A 13811-nucleotide genomic window follows, 5' to 3' on the forward strand; every position below is an offset into this window, starting at 1 on the left:
GTTATATAGCAGTCACACTCAATAATTTAAAAAAATGCCCAGATAGTGAGTCAGCAGTGCGTAGGTTCTGTGTTTGGTCACTCGATTCCACGGGATGATTCAGTACAGGTAGGGCTGGGCGATATGGACCAAAAGTCATATCCCGATATATTTAGGTTGAATATCCACATACGATATATAATCCCAATATTTTTTAAGCAAAATCAAAGCCAAAATGTGTGTCAAGTTGTTTTATTAAAATAAATACTTAACGTGAGGGTGTTTTTTGAAATTTTAAAGCTTCATGCAAGATGCACATAAAAAATCGTATCTAAAAATAGCCTCTAAAATAAAGGTCATTCTCTTTTTGAAATAAATACAGAAAAAGTTAAATATAATCTTTTTTTTAACAAAGCTAATAAAAAAAGAACAAAATGTGAAGAAGTGCTCGATTTAAGCAGAAATGATGCTGTCGTTTCGATTGGAGCCGTCGCGCTTCGACTCCGCCCCTCCTTCATCCTCCTACATGCAGGGATGAGGGAGATACAGTGCAAATCCAGTCTATAAAGATATCAACGATATGGTTGGTTTTGATATCGTGCTTAAAGTACATATCGATATTTTAAAAATATTGATATATCACCCAGCCCTAAGTACAGGGAAAACGGACTAGTTTATTGTACGATAACTGAGACAGTGTACGAAAACCAGGGCCGGTAAAAATGATTGTCATAGGGAAACCGAGGTTTGACTGTACTTTCTAATGTGACTACTGGGATCTCTCAGCATTCCCATGTCTCATGCCTGTGCATTAGAATGATGTGAAGACACTGAAGAAGTGGATGGCGGATGTGGATGTCTTCCTGAATGAGGAGTGGCCAGCACTGGGGGACTCCGAGGCGCTGGAGAAACAACTAGAACAGTGCACGGTGAGCCCGACTCACGACTCGAGTTGAACAACTCAAACTCTAACCCAAACCGATTTACCACCAGGCCCTGGTGAACGACATCCACACCATCCAGCCCAGCGTCAACGGCATCAACGAAGTAGGCCTGCAGCTCAAGAAGGAGGCGGAGCCACCTTTCGCCGCCCACATTCAGAAGGAACTGGATGAACTCAACGCCCAATGGGAGAACGTTTGCAAACAGGTGGGTACCGCTTACCTTCCTAACATCGTCTAAGCCTTCCTGCTTTCATGGTTCCACGTGCGATGCCCCCATGAAGGCTTATGCCAAGAAGTCGGCTCTGAAAGGCGGCTTGGATAAGACAATGGCTCTGAGGAAGGAGATGCAAGAGATGCAAGAGTGGATAAACCAGGCTGAGGAAGACTACCTGGAGAGAGACTTCACCTACAAAACACCCGAGGAGCTACGAAAAGCAGTGGAGGAACTTAAAGTATGTCAAATTTTGCCACACACGCATGCACGCACATACGAAACCCAGCCGAGTCATACAATTGCAATGCAATCGCTCCTGGCTAATTCTTAGTCACTTTTCATAATAGAAATAAACAGGAATACTCCAAATAGTCATGCATATGGAAACAGTTTGCTCTTTTTTCCTGTCCATTCTTTGACCAAATGTTTCTGCGTCTCCGTCAGAGGGCCCAGGAGGAGGTGCACTCCAAGGAGCTCAAGGTGAAACTCCTGACAGACAGTGTGAATAGTTTTATCGCCAAGGCCCCTCCCACCGCTCACGATGCCCTGCGTTCAGAGCTGGATGTGCTGAAGGCCAACTACCAGCGCCTGTGTAGCCGTCTGGATGGGAAATGCAAAACTCTGGAGGTAATCTTTCATTGTCTTAGTGAGTGGCAAGATATTTGCATGTTCTCCCCGTGTGTGCATGGGTTTTCTCTGGGTACTTCAGTTTCCTCCCACATTCCAAAAACATGCATGTTAGGTTAATTGGCAACTCTAGTATGAATGTGAGTGTGAATGGTTGTTTGTCCATATGTGCCCTGCGATTGGCTGGCGACCAGTCCAGGGTGTACCCACCTCTCGCCCGAAGTCAGCTGGGATAGGCTCCAGCATGCCCCACGACCCTAATGAAGAGAAGCGGCATAGAAGATGGATGGATGGATGGGTATTTATGCATGTCATTTATGTGATATACTTTATATTAACTGATATATACAGTCAAACCTGTCTATAGCAGCCACTAAAGGGAAATGGCAAAAGTGGCCGCTAGTGGCCGCTATAGGCAGGTGGCCAGGTGGCCGTTATAGACAGGTTGGTGGCCATTTTGAATTTGTGCGCGCGAATATTAACATGTCTGTGATTAGAAGTTTGTTGTGTTTGCAGATACATATAATTATACTGTTACATGTTGACCAGTAGAGGGCACTGTGGGGCTGTGGATAAAATTTGTAAAGAACAACGAGGCTTGTTATTCTGCACCACCCACAGAACAAAGCTGTGCTATTATATATACGGCAGAGTGTCATTACAGCTTTAGTTCATCAGGACGTGACGGGAAGTGACGGTGCGACGTCACGAGCAGGAGAGCTAGGCTCAGTGCTAGCTGTGAGTTTCGAGAGAGTTGGGAAGTGTGTGGATGTTGGCGTGGATGTAAAGTCCTGCAGTGTTCTCCGCTGTTAATAAAGCGATTAAAGTGCATCGGCGACGTGAGTCTCTCCTTCCCCACAACTCAGTAATTAAAGTCTACACACGACGGCTTCATTGCTTAAAAAACGAAACTTTTTCGTGCATGAAGCTTCTGCTTGAGTCGGCATTTTGGCCGCTATATGCTGTCAGATATTGACCAAGGGATACAAAATAGGTGGCCGCTGGCCGCATTAGACAGGTGACCACTACACACAGGGTCTATAACACGTAAATTTTCTGCGGGGGATTTTTCAGCAGCCGCTATAGGCAGGTGGCCGCTAAGACGGGTTTGACTGTAAATGTATTGTATAAAATGTAAATTATACCTTCTTAAAATAATTGTATAATATGTGCATGTTTGTCTTAGTATATAACAAATATCCACCTCTGATTCAATCCACACAAAAATACCTTATACAGTGTATGCATGTCAAAAAACGTTTGACCACATGGACTCCATTCACGTACAGGGGAGGCATGATGAAAAATCATGATAACAAAATAATATGTTTGTCCATTGAACTGCATTATAAATGTTTTTTCTGTATGATTCCAATCATTTTTAACATTTTCTTCAGTAAAACTTGCTGAATTTGCACATTTCCTAATCAAATACGGAGCAGAAACCTAAGATGAGGCCACCGCGAGCGTCTCATCTTGGCTTAGTGCGCAACCTCTGCCTACCATCTGTACTGTACTGAGTTGGGTTATGGCGTCTGCCAGTTTCTGTTTGTCAGCATTTTGCCAATAATATAATGTTACAGAAACATTTATTTTACACCATGACTTGCTACAGCCTCTGTAATGTCTTTAATGTAAGAGTGACATCATTATTCCTGTTAATCAGGCAATAAATTAGAGAGAAATGTCATACGGGAGGCGCTTGCAGTACCCACTTCATCATGAAGGGGTGGGAATGTACATAAGCTGGAAGGTGCTTGTCACTGCTGTCCTTCCATAGAGAGGAAAGGGTGGCTTTTTTTGACAGCTAGAGAGCGGAAAAACTCGTCACTGCTGGACTCATATCTCTTACTATGCTATGCTATGCAACACCAGGGGTGTAACCGTACGCCATAAGCACGATTCGGTATGTATCTCGGTTTTAAGCTCACAGTTTGGTTCATTTTCAGTAAACCAAGGGAAGAAAATGCAAAACATTAAACTTCTTAGCTTTTGTGTCATTTTTATAAGCTTTAACTAATCTATACATGTATGCGGGAACAGGATTTGAACATAATAGCTTCAAAATGGTCTCGTTGGATGGAACACCTGATTGTTGGAAGGAGAATAGCACCTCCTGATCACCTCATTTGTGATGTGGTGTGTAATAACGGTGGACCACCCACAGCATCTCTCATTTTGTGTTAATGAAGTTCACAAGCTTTCTTCGCATTCCGCACTTGGGAGCTGGGAAAGCTCCACCTGTCTCAGTTGCAACAACGAAATAGTCAAAAATAGTAAAAACAGAGAAGGCCATTTCTGTACAAAGTGCCAAAGCTGAACTGGAATGCTGCATGGGAAGACAGGGAAAATTTTTGCTGCTGGAATGGGTTGAGAAATGTGGGGAAAAGTTCCTTTTGAAGAATTTTTGGGCCGAAAAATGTAGAATTCCGTGAAAAATTAGGAATTCCGTGGCTGTCAAATATTCCGTGTGTTTCGAATGTGCCGAGCATTTTAAGGTGGGAATGGCTTGAACCGGTTGACAAATGCGGAAGTCGTAAGAATTCATGAGATTGAAAGCCTGAGTGTCTCAAATGAGCTGTATGCTTCATGTTGGAATGGTTAGAATCAGTTCAGAAATGTGGAAGAAGAAATAATTATTTGGATTGTTGACATGGTCAAATGTGGTAGTTGTCAAGGTCACAAATGGAAAATGTGGAATTTAAAAATTGTTCATTCATTTTTAACGGGAATTTTCCATCCATCCATCCATCCATTTTCTATGCCGCTTCTCCTCATTTGGGACACGAGGGGCATGCTGGAGCTTATCCCAGCTGACTTCGGACGACAGGCAGGGTACACCCTGGACTGGTCGCCAGCCAATCACAGGGCACATATAATCAAACAACCATTCACACTCACATTCATACCTATGGACAATTTAGAGTCACCAATTAACCTAACATGCATGTTTTTGGAATGTGGGAGGAAACCGGAGTACCCGTAGAAAACCCACGCACACACAGGGAGAACATGCAAACTCCACACAGAAATGCACAAGGGAGAAACGAACCCAGGTCTTCCCGATCGCCAGACTGTTACTGTGTGGCCAACATGCTAACCACTAGACCACCGTGCGGCCCAACGGGAATTTTGTCACGGAAAATATGGTCATTTTTTTGGAATGTGTCTGTAGCTCGCCCTCGTGTTCCGAATGACCTGAGCATTTTGATGATGGAATGGTAGGAAACGTCTAAGTAGCTGAGCACAAAAAAAAAACAAAAAAAATGACAGACTCAGAAGAGTAATGAGAACAGGAGTGTCCAAAGAAAATAGTTAGAAAATTTAAAAATGAAACACCATAAATGTAACAAAACAGCTGTAATTTTATGAGAAGTCAGAGAAACAATTTGTTTTCTAATGAGAAAAAAAGAGTTTTGTGAGATTAAACTCGTAATATGAGAAAAAATGTGTCATTTAAGCAACAGAGCTTAAATATTAAAGAAAAAATATGTTTTTTTTTATAGTTTTAATATTACAAGAAACAAACAAAACAAAATAAGGTTGTAATTGTTTTCAAGGTATAACATTATGGGAATAAAGTGTAAATATTTTGGGAATAAAGTTATTACATTATTACATTAGTAAATAAATGAACAAAACAAAAGCAGAAATGGGAAAAAAACATCTATAATTTTACGAGAACAAAGTCAAAATATTAAGAGAAAAAGTGGAAAAAAGTGCAATTTTGCAAGATTAAACCCGTAATATTATGAGGAAAAATTAGGTCATTTTAGTAGCACAGAGTTGATTTTTTTTTTTTTTTTAAGTTGTAATATTATGATAAACAAGCAAAACTAAATTTCAGTATGTGGGCCTGGGCCTCTGGGCCTGGCATTTAAAATCCTTGCAGTTTGCTAGCAATTTGTATGCACGGTAAGACTTGGAGACCGTTTTCAACTTTAGTCAGCAATTACGTCGCCGTGGTTACACAAAATATTGCCAAATATAAATAGCACCGAGGTCTATCCAGTGATATACTGTAACATGTGCCGGGGTTTCTATGCACGGTAAGGGCTGAAGGGGGGGGATTCCTAACCAAGTGGCTCATTGTTCGTCAATTGCGTCACCATGGTTACGCTGAATGTTACACAGTATGAATGGCACACTACCGACCATTGAGACCTATTGAGTAATATTGCGTGTGGTGGTTCTTTGCACCATTTGCCCTGTGTCAGTTGTGGCAGAATAAGATATACAAAGACAAAAACATATAATAATTCTGAGGAATAATATAGGGCCCTATGAAATCCGTTTTATTTTTTCCCAAATTCAGTTTTTTCAATTTTAATTTTTTAGAATTTTGTTTTTTACATTTTACACTTATTTTTACCAGTATAGAGTGTGTGCTTTTTGGGTTAGTGAATAAAATGTCCGTTAATTAAATGCAAAAATCCTTACATTTATTGATGCAATACATCAATGGACAATTTTGCCCAGTAGCTGGTTAACTTTTGTAATGGGATGTCAGCCTCTGCACACATTGCTACAAAATCTTCAACAAGCTGTAATGCCCGTGCTTGTGATTAAGGAAGATGTAGTCACAGATGCAATTCCAACTGCATATGTCAGATATTTTTTATGACACAGTTATTTTATTTACACAGTAAGACATGAGGCACACGGCGCTCTTATTTTGAAGGCCGGAAGTGTGCTCTTGTGTTCCGTGTGTGTTGAGAATGTCTGTTTATGGCTAAGATGAGCTGGGTGCAAAAATAAAACGCTCCTTACATTAAAGCAGTAAAACACAACACGGTGAAAACCAACTCAAGTCTCACACACACAACTGCACTAGCTTGCTAATCTAAGCTTACCCCGGTGGCTTCCACTCAGGCTCCGTAAGACGAGGTTCCGCCAACTTTCACCGGTGTTTATTGCCCTTTCAACATGTTTAGGCCTGGAGGGGGCGGTTTAGTGTTTGTATTCCGCCACAATTCAGTCATCTGTCGGGGAAATACTCCGCCACACGAACGTTCCTTCTCCTCTCGATGACAACATTCATTCAAATCAATGTCCGCGAGATTCCACATTAAATAGTAAAAAAAAAAATTTAATCGTACAAATTTTTTTGGTCAACTCCGCGATTCCGTCTGTGATTCATTCAGAAATCATTGGGGCCTAATAATACAGAGGCTGCCGCCCTTTGCTTTGCAGGCTCATAGTAAAGATAACCATTTTGGTGCAGAATAAAAGGAATTGTTATTAATTGATGACGAAATGATCAACAATGTAAGCACAAGAATATAAGATGAGTTTGAATGGAGGATTGAACAACTTGAAAGACCGTCTCACAAAGATAAGATGCAGTGGAGGGAAGAAGAATGCCCATGACCCTCTCTCTACCTGCTGGGTAGATGCTCTTTGTCCATGCCAAGCTGGAATCCACTCAACTTCACAGCTGAGAGCCTCACCTTCTATGTGGACAGACCACATTGAGTCTCCTCAGGTTCTACAGATGGAATGTTAGCAATAAGAATGTTTGCACAATAAGAGAGTAATACATATTTAAAGCTACAAGTAGCATTGAACTGGCCCTGGCACCCCCGCACAACTCAGTGTTTACACGAGTCAGTGGGCATGCAGGACTCAACACCAGTATTCTAAGTTAGAAGGAAACTTGTCTGTTTAAAATTGTTATTTCCTGTCACCATTGTGTGGCGCTGAGACAAATTCAGAAAGTGTCCTCTTCATCATATCAAGTGAACAAACAAATTATGACCAAGATCTGACTCTGTGGAGACAAGGTATGAACAGTTTTGTGGCGAATCATCAGATTGACCATCAACGTTTGCCCACATCCTCTGGCGTAGGCCAAATTGGTTCGCAATATATCATCGCCTAACTGTCTAATATCTCTGATATTCATTTGGGCTGATTTGGTCAAAGTCCCTAAGACGAGATTGTCAAAGTACGACTCCTGGTTTTTGCCCAAAATAGCTAGCACAGATAAAAATGGCTGACTTCCTGTTTGTTTTGAAACATGGGTTCTTGAGACTTTTTTGTGCGTCCTTTTATGATAGACTTCTCCACCAAATTTTGTGAAGATCTGTGAAACTGGTGGCCGGGGCTTATTAAAATGGGGCGCTACTGAGTGAGTTTTCAGGGTTCGTGTTCTGAACCTTTAAAATAAGAACTTTTTTCATACCCATTTAATACCCTGAAATATTGGTGAGTTTTTTTGTGCGTGTTAAGCCCCTCAAAAATGCGAGGAAAGCTGCGGAATAATTACTAAACATAGCCGTTTCAAGTCATCATCAGTCAAACATCATCAAGCTTGTTGCACTGAATGGATCCCAAGTCCAGGATGGTTCTTCTTTGTGTGACTGCAGTAATCCTCCCATAAAGTCTACCTATTCAATTGAACAATATGTGATTGTCATGTGCAGTGGTGCAGAGCCACCATCCTCCCATTGATATGGGTATCATTTCCCTCTCTGCCACGTTTTCACCACAAATAATTACCCTTGTGTCCTGGTAATTCAGCTTTACGCCCCAACTCCTCCTCCACTTCCTGCTTCCTTCTGCAAGTTTCTGATTGCCGCTCACTTATCTTCCGTCGGCATCGTTCCTTTTTCCATCAGTGCATCTCAGCCATGTCTAATTAAGACCCTTGAGTGTGTGTGTGTGTGTGTGTGTGTGTGTGTGTGTGTGTGTGCGTGCAGGAGGTTTGGGCGTGCTGGTGTGAGTTGCTGTCCTACCTGGAGCAGGAGAATGCCTTTCTGGACCAGCTGGAGCAGAAGCTTGATGAAACTCAGAACCTTCAGGGAGGAGCAGAAGAGCTGAAGGAGGCGCTGGATGTGAGTGTGCACAGAATCACAAGTCACACATAAAAAGGATTAGGTTTCCCAATGGTTCCTGGTAATTGCAAATAATTCAGTATGTTTATCACATTTTATAAAATACATTCACTTTTATGTAAATGCTATTTCTGCTGCATTGCTTACTGTTTTACACTTGCATCGCTTAACATACAGGAAGCGCACAGGATCCGCCATAGTGATAGGGTATATAAACTTTGCACAAAAAGGAACAATCTGCCATCTTTCTGCTGCAAGTATGCTTTGTTGCTGGCACACAGGTTCTCGGACGTTTTTGTTTGTTTCCTGTGTAATGTTCAAATGCGGGCCGTGTTTAATTTTGTCTGTAGAATACGTCACAGGCCAATTAAAAACCGCAAATGGCCCCCAGACTGCACTGTGGACACCCCTGGATTACCTAGTGCAGGTGTAGCAAATGAAAGCTCTGTTAAATGTCATAAACTGCGTGCGAAATGTGAAATTTAATTAAATGGCTGAAGTGAAGTTTATGCTCGAATGCGACTGAGCTTCTCCTAATGAGCAGGAAATGAGTATGTCTGTGTTGCGTGGACATCTACGCAGGGTTTAGAGGCTCTCCTGCGACACCCGGAGGACAACAGGAACCACATTCGGGAGCTGGCCCAGACTTTGATGGACGGCGGCGTTTTGGATGAGCTGATTCAGCAAAAACTGGATGCCTTCAACACTCGATGGGACGAGCTCATGGCGAGGGTAAGACATGACAACGGTAATGCAATGTCAATGCTTTTACCTTCTATGACGTTTGAGGAAAATATTACTTAAATACAATGTGACGACACGTACATTATTACATAAAAACATTATAAAGGATTGAGAACCGAACCAGCAATCTTCGGGTTGTAAGACAACCATTCTACCACCTGAACCATGCCACCCCAGGTTTATAGGCAGGGAACCATCTTGATATTCACACCCTTACTCACACACATCATCTTATGCTGGATTAACATGCTGGTTAGGTCACGCTCCCAGCATACCTTGGGGGTTTTACATTAGCAGACAATAGTACTGTTTTGCATTTTTATTTTTTTTTAGGCGTTTGGTTTGATGACCATGATTCTGGGTGTGTCAATTACCCGCATTTTTTTTTGCCATTCCAGTGTGGTCCCGGAGAGTAAAGAGAGTACGTTTGAAAATAGTAAATACTCTAAATTTGGAAAATCCAGCACAAATTGAGTGAGATAACTTGAAAATATGTGCACCCCAGCTGTCTTTGTAACACCTTCCCACCACTTCCTTGCCCTTGTCTCCTCCTTCTCTCGCCCTTCCCTCCTTAATTATCGCTTTCCACTCCCCATTGCTCCCTTGCCTGCCTCCTTGGGTTTTCTCTTCCTCCTTCCTTCTTTTCCTTCTAGCTACTGTCATTGGCAGCATTCTGCCAGCAGATTAGTCACACTTTTTCACAAACACACACACATACACACACACACACACACATACACATGCAGACAAAGACAGTCAGTGCCCGCCGGGTTGATCCCCCCCCGCTCGCTCACAAAAGCACCAGATTAATGTTCTCCTTGCAGCCTGATAAGCTTCCTTTTGTTTGTCAAGCCATCAGAGGCTGTGTGTGTGTCACATTCTTGTATTTCAGACATTGAGTGTGTGTATTGTCAAGGGTGTGTGTGTCAACATGCTCATGCGAGATGAGAGTCGGCAGCTCAGAGCCGCTTTCTCTCATCATCCGTGAATGCATTGCTCTTACCTTTCCTCGATTCATTTGACAAATGCTTTCATTCCTCCATGGAAAAAAATCAATTAAAATAGTTAATTGTGATTAATCGCATTTTGTCCATAGTTAATTATTAATTAATGAATTTAACACACCTATCAACACGAGACTGGATAATATGTTTGCGTGATGCAAATTTTTGTTTATTAATAGACACTTTATTAGTAGACACTGGTAGGGTAAACTGTCCATCACTCACACATTCTCTTCAAGCAAATAATAACTGGGACTAACATTACAAATAAAGGTTTGCAAAAACACCCAACAACTCAGTGAAATGAAAACAGGGTGTTAGAATAGAAATATCGACAACTTTCAAAAAATCGAGTACTTAAGAACAGTCACTAGTTTACAGAACTAGGACCGCACCCGCTGGAGCGCAGTCAGGTTGTAGCTTATACTTCACTTCCAAACAGTCTTTTACACAGACACACAAACACGCATTTACACACACTTTATCTTAGTCCGGCGACTTCAATCACGTGGAAGTATGACACCGCGGTTATTTCAACATGCAACTTTTATTCTGTCATCTTTGACAAACACAGGAGTTCAAGCACAAACACGAATAAATTGCTAATAAATAATATTAATTAACATTAACGCTAATAATTTCCTTTGCAAGCCTTTACTGCCATCTCATTCAGCACTGTGTGTGTGCTAGCTCACTTCCGCTTTGTCACGTTGACACAAGTCCCCAAATAGTTGTCCTCGACTATGCCTGCCGGTAACTAACAGCTCGTAACCCAAATTTTGGCTGGCAGTTTGTAGCAAAAAATCAGCCGAGAGATAGCTCGCATCTAAAAAAACACTTGTTAGTTGAGACACTTGTATGCCAAGGTAGCACTGGATGCATGACAATAAAAAATGCCTGCAGTGCACCAGTACCTTCTCTCTTCTCCCTGGCATTTAAGAGGCGACGTACGTTCGAAGTCACAGTAGATGCATATAATTTTGGTCTTGTCAAGAGGTCTTTGAAGCGAAATTTCCCATTCGCGCCCTTTTCTTTGTCCATTTCTGCTCAATATTTGTTCCCACTTGTGGCTCCGCATCAACTGCCACACCACCGCGTTTCCTCAAACTCCTGTGTGGGCCGACGGTCCACGGTAATCGCGCTTAAAAAAATAGTGCCGTTAAAGGAAAAGACAGCCCTAAAAAAAGGAGTTTGGTTTGAAGGTCTTTTCTCAGGCAGTTATTACCAAATGTAACAAGCAAAGACAGTAAGATTTGTTGCGTTTTGCTGTGCCTGCGGTTGTGAACTGTAATTGACATTTAATCAATGAGATGGACAATAGATGTGATGATTCATCTTTTGTCAACAAAGGCAGAAATGAGCAAACTCGCATGTTGAAATTATATATTTATACAACGTTCACATGTGTTATAAGTTTATATGTCTAGTTATGTCTTGTATATCTTACTTTCTCATATTATGTCTACTATACTGGGTGATACGAGTGCAAAAGTCCCTACTGTATAGGGGTGTTGTTTCATGTTGAGAGGGCTCTAATGTTAAAAACTGTATTTAGAAGGGCATAAACAGATTTTTTATGCTCTAACTACGAAAATATTAAATTTTTGATTAAGGACTCCTACTTAATTAACTTATCACGATCGGGTCTGGTACCAGCTGCAATTAACAAGGGAAGTGGTGTGAAAAAGGTCCGGTTTGGGAATGAGGTCCTTCCCCGGGTGGAGGAGTTCAAGTATCTCCGGGTCTTGTTCATGAGTGAGGTTGGAGTTTGAGGTCGATAGGGGGATCGGCACAGCGTCTGCAGCAATGCGGTCGCTGTACCGGACCGTCGTGGTGAAGAGAGAGCTGAGCCGGAAGGCAAAGCTCTCAATTTACCGGTCAATCTATGTCCCACCCTCACGTATGGTCATGAGCTTTGGGTCGTGATCAAAAGAACGAGATCGCAGATACAAACGGATGAAATGAGTTTCCTCCGTAGGGTGGCTGGACTCACCCCAAGAGATAGGGTGAGGAACTCAGTCATTCGGGAAGGACTCAGAGTAAAGCCGCTGCTCCTTCACATTGAGAGGAGCCAGTTGAGGTGGCTCGGGCATCTAGTCCGGATGCCTCCCGGACGCTTCGCTGGTGAGGTGTTCCGGGCATGCCAGCCGGGAGAAGGCCCCGGGGCAGACCTAGGAAAGCTAGAGGGGTTATGTCTCACCGCTGGCCTGGGAACGTCTTGGAGTCCTCCGGTGGAACTGGAGGAGGTGGCCGGGCACCAGGAAGTCTGGGCTTCCCTACTGAGACTGCTGCCTCTGCAACCCGAACCCGGATAAGCGGAGGAAAATGGATGGATGGATGGTGTGAAAAAGTGTTTGCCCTCTTCCTGATTTCTTCTTTTTTTGCATGTTTGTCACACTTAAATGTTTCAGATCATCAAACAAATTTAAATATTAGTCAGTGACAGCACAACTGAACACAAAATGCAGTTTTTAAATGAAACTTTTTATTGTTAATGGAGAAAAAAAATCCAAACCTACATGGCCCTTTGTGAAAAGGTGATTGCCCCCTAAATAACTTGTTGGGCCACCCATAATAGCAACAACTGCAATCGAGTGCGATAACTTGCAATGAGTCTCTCGCTGTGGAGGAATTCAGCCACATTGGAGGGTTTTCCAGCATGAAGCACCTTTTTAAGGTCATGCCACAGCATCTCAATAGGATTCAGGTCAGGACTTTGACTAGGCCACTCCAAAGTCTTCATTTTGTTTTTCTTCAGCCATTCAGAGGTGGACTTGCTGGTGTGTTTTGGATCATTGTCCTGCTACAGAACCCAAGTTCCTTTCAGCATGAGGTCACCAACAGATGACCGGACATTCTCCTTTAGGATTTTTTGTTAGAAAGCAGAATTCATGGTTTCCTTTATCACAGCAAGTCTTCCAGGTGCTGAAGCAGCAAAACAGCCCCAGATCACCCTAGAACCACCATATTTTACTGTTGGTATGATGTTCTTTTTCTGAAATGTTACTTTTACGCCACATGTAATGTGACACACACCTTCCAAAAAGTTCAACTTTTGTCTTGTCAGACCACAGAGTATTAACAGCCTTGGGGATCATCAAGTGTTTTCTGTCAAAATTGAAATGAGCCTTAATGTTCTTTTTGTTCAGCAGTGGTTTTGGTTTGTGGATAATGGCTCTCACTGTGGTTCACTGGAGTATTAGAAATGGCTTTATAACCTTTTCCAGACAGATCAATTCATCTCAGTTAAGTTATGTTTTAACAGCGGAGGGCAATCATTTTTCCACACAGGGCCATGTAGGTTTAGATTTTTTTCTCCCTTAATAATAAAAAGTTTCATTTAAAAACTGCATTTTGTGTTCAGGTGTGATGTCATTGACTAATATTTAAATTTGTTTGATGAACTGCAACATTTAAGTGTGCCAAACATGCAAAAAATATGAAATCAGGAAGGGGGCAAACA

General features: G+C 42.1%; 1 protein-coding gene across 13 annotated transcripts in view; it reads left to right on the forward strand.

Annotated features, from left to right (window-relative positions):
- Positions 1-13811, forward strand: part of dmd (dystrophin) — a 235406-nt gene that overhangs the window by 125297 nt on the left and 96298 nt on the right. For all 13 annotated transcript variants that reach the window (XR_008569972.1, XR_008569973.1, XM_054772711.1 and 10 more), the window contains 6 exons: positions 795-908; positions 973-1128; positions 1205-1375; positions 1582-1764; positions 8466-8600; positions 9183-9332. Coding sequence is in view for 11 of the 13 variants with exons in the window: in XM_054772711.1 (XP_054628686.1) it covers positions 795-908; positions 973-1128; positions 1205-1375; positions 1582-1764; positions 8466-8600; positions 9183-9332 (909 nt within the window). In the remaining 2 variants the exon portion in view is untranslated. The remainder of the gene's footprint in view (positions 1-794; positions 909-972; positions 1129-1204; positions 1376-1581; positions 1765-8465; positions 8601-9182; positions 9333-13811) is intronic.

Source organism: Dunckerocampus dactyliophorus, chromosome 1, assembly GCF_027744805.1.
Source record: "Dunckerocampus dactyliophorus isolate RoL2022-P2 chromosome 1, RoL_Ddac_1.1, whole genome shotgun sequence".
Lineage (NCBI taxonomy): Eukaryota > Metazoa > Chordata > Actinopteri > Syngnathiformes > Syngnathidae > Dunckerocampus > Dunckerocampus dactyliophorus.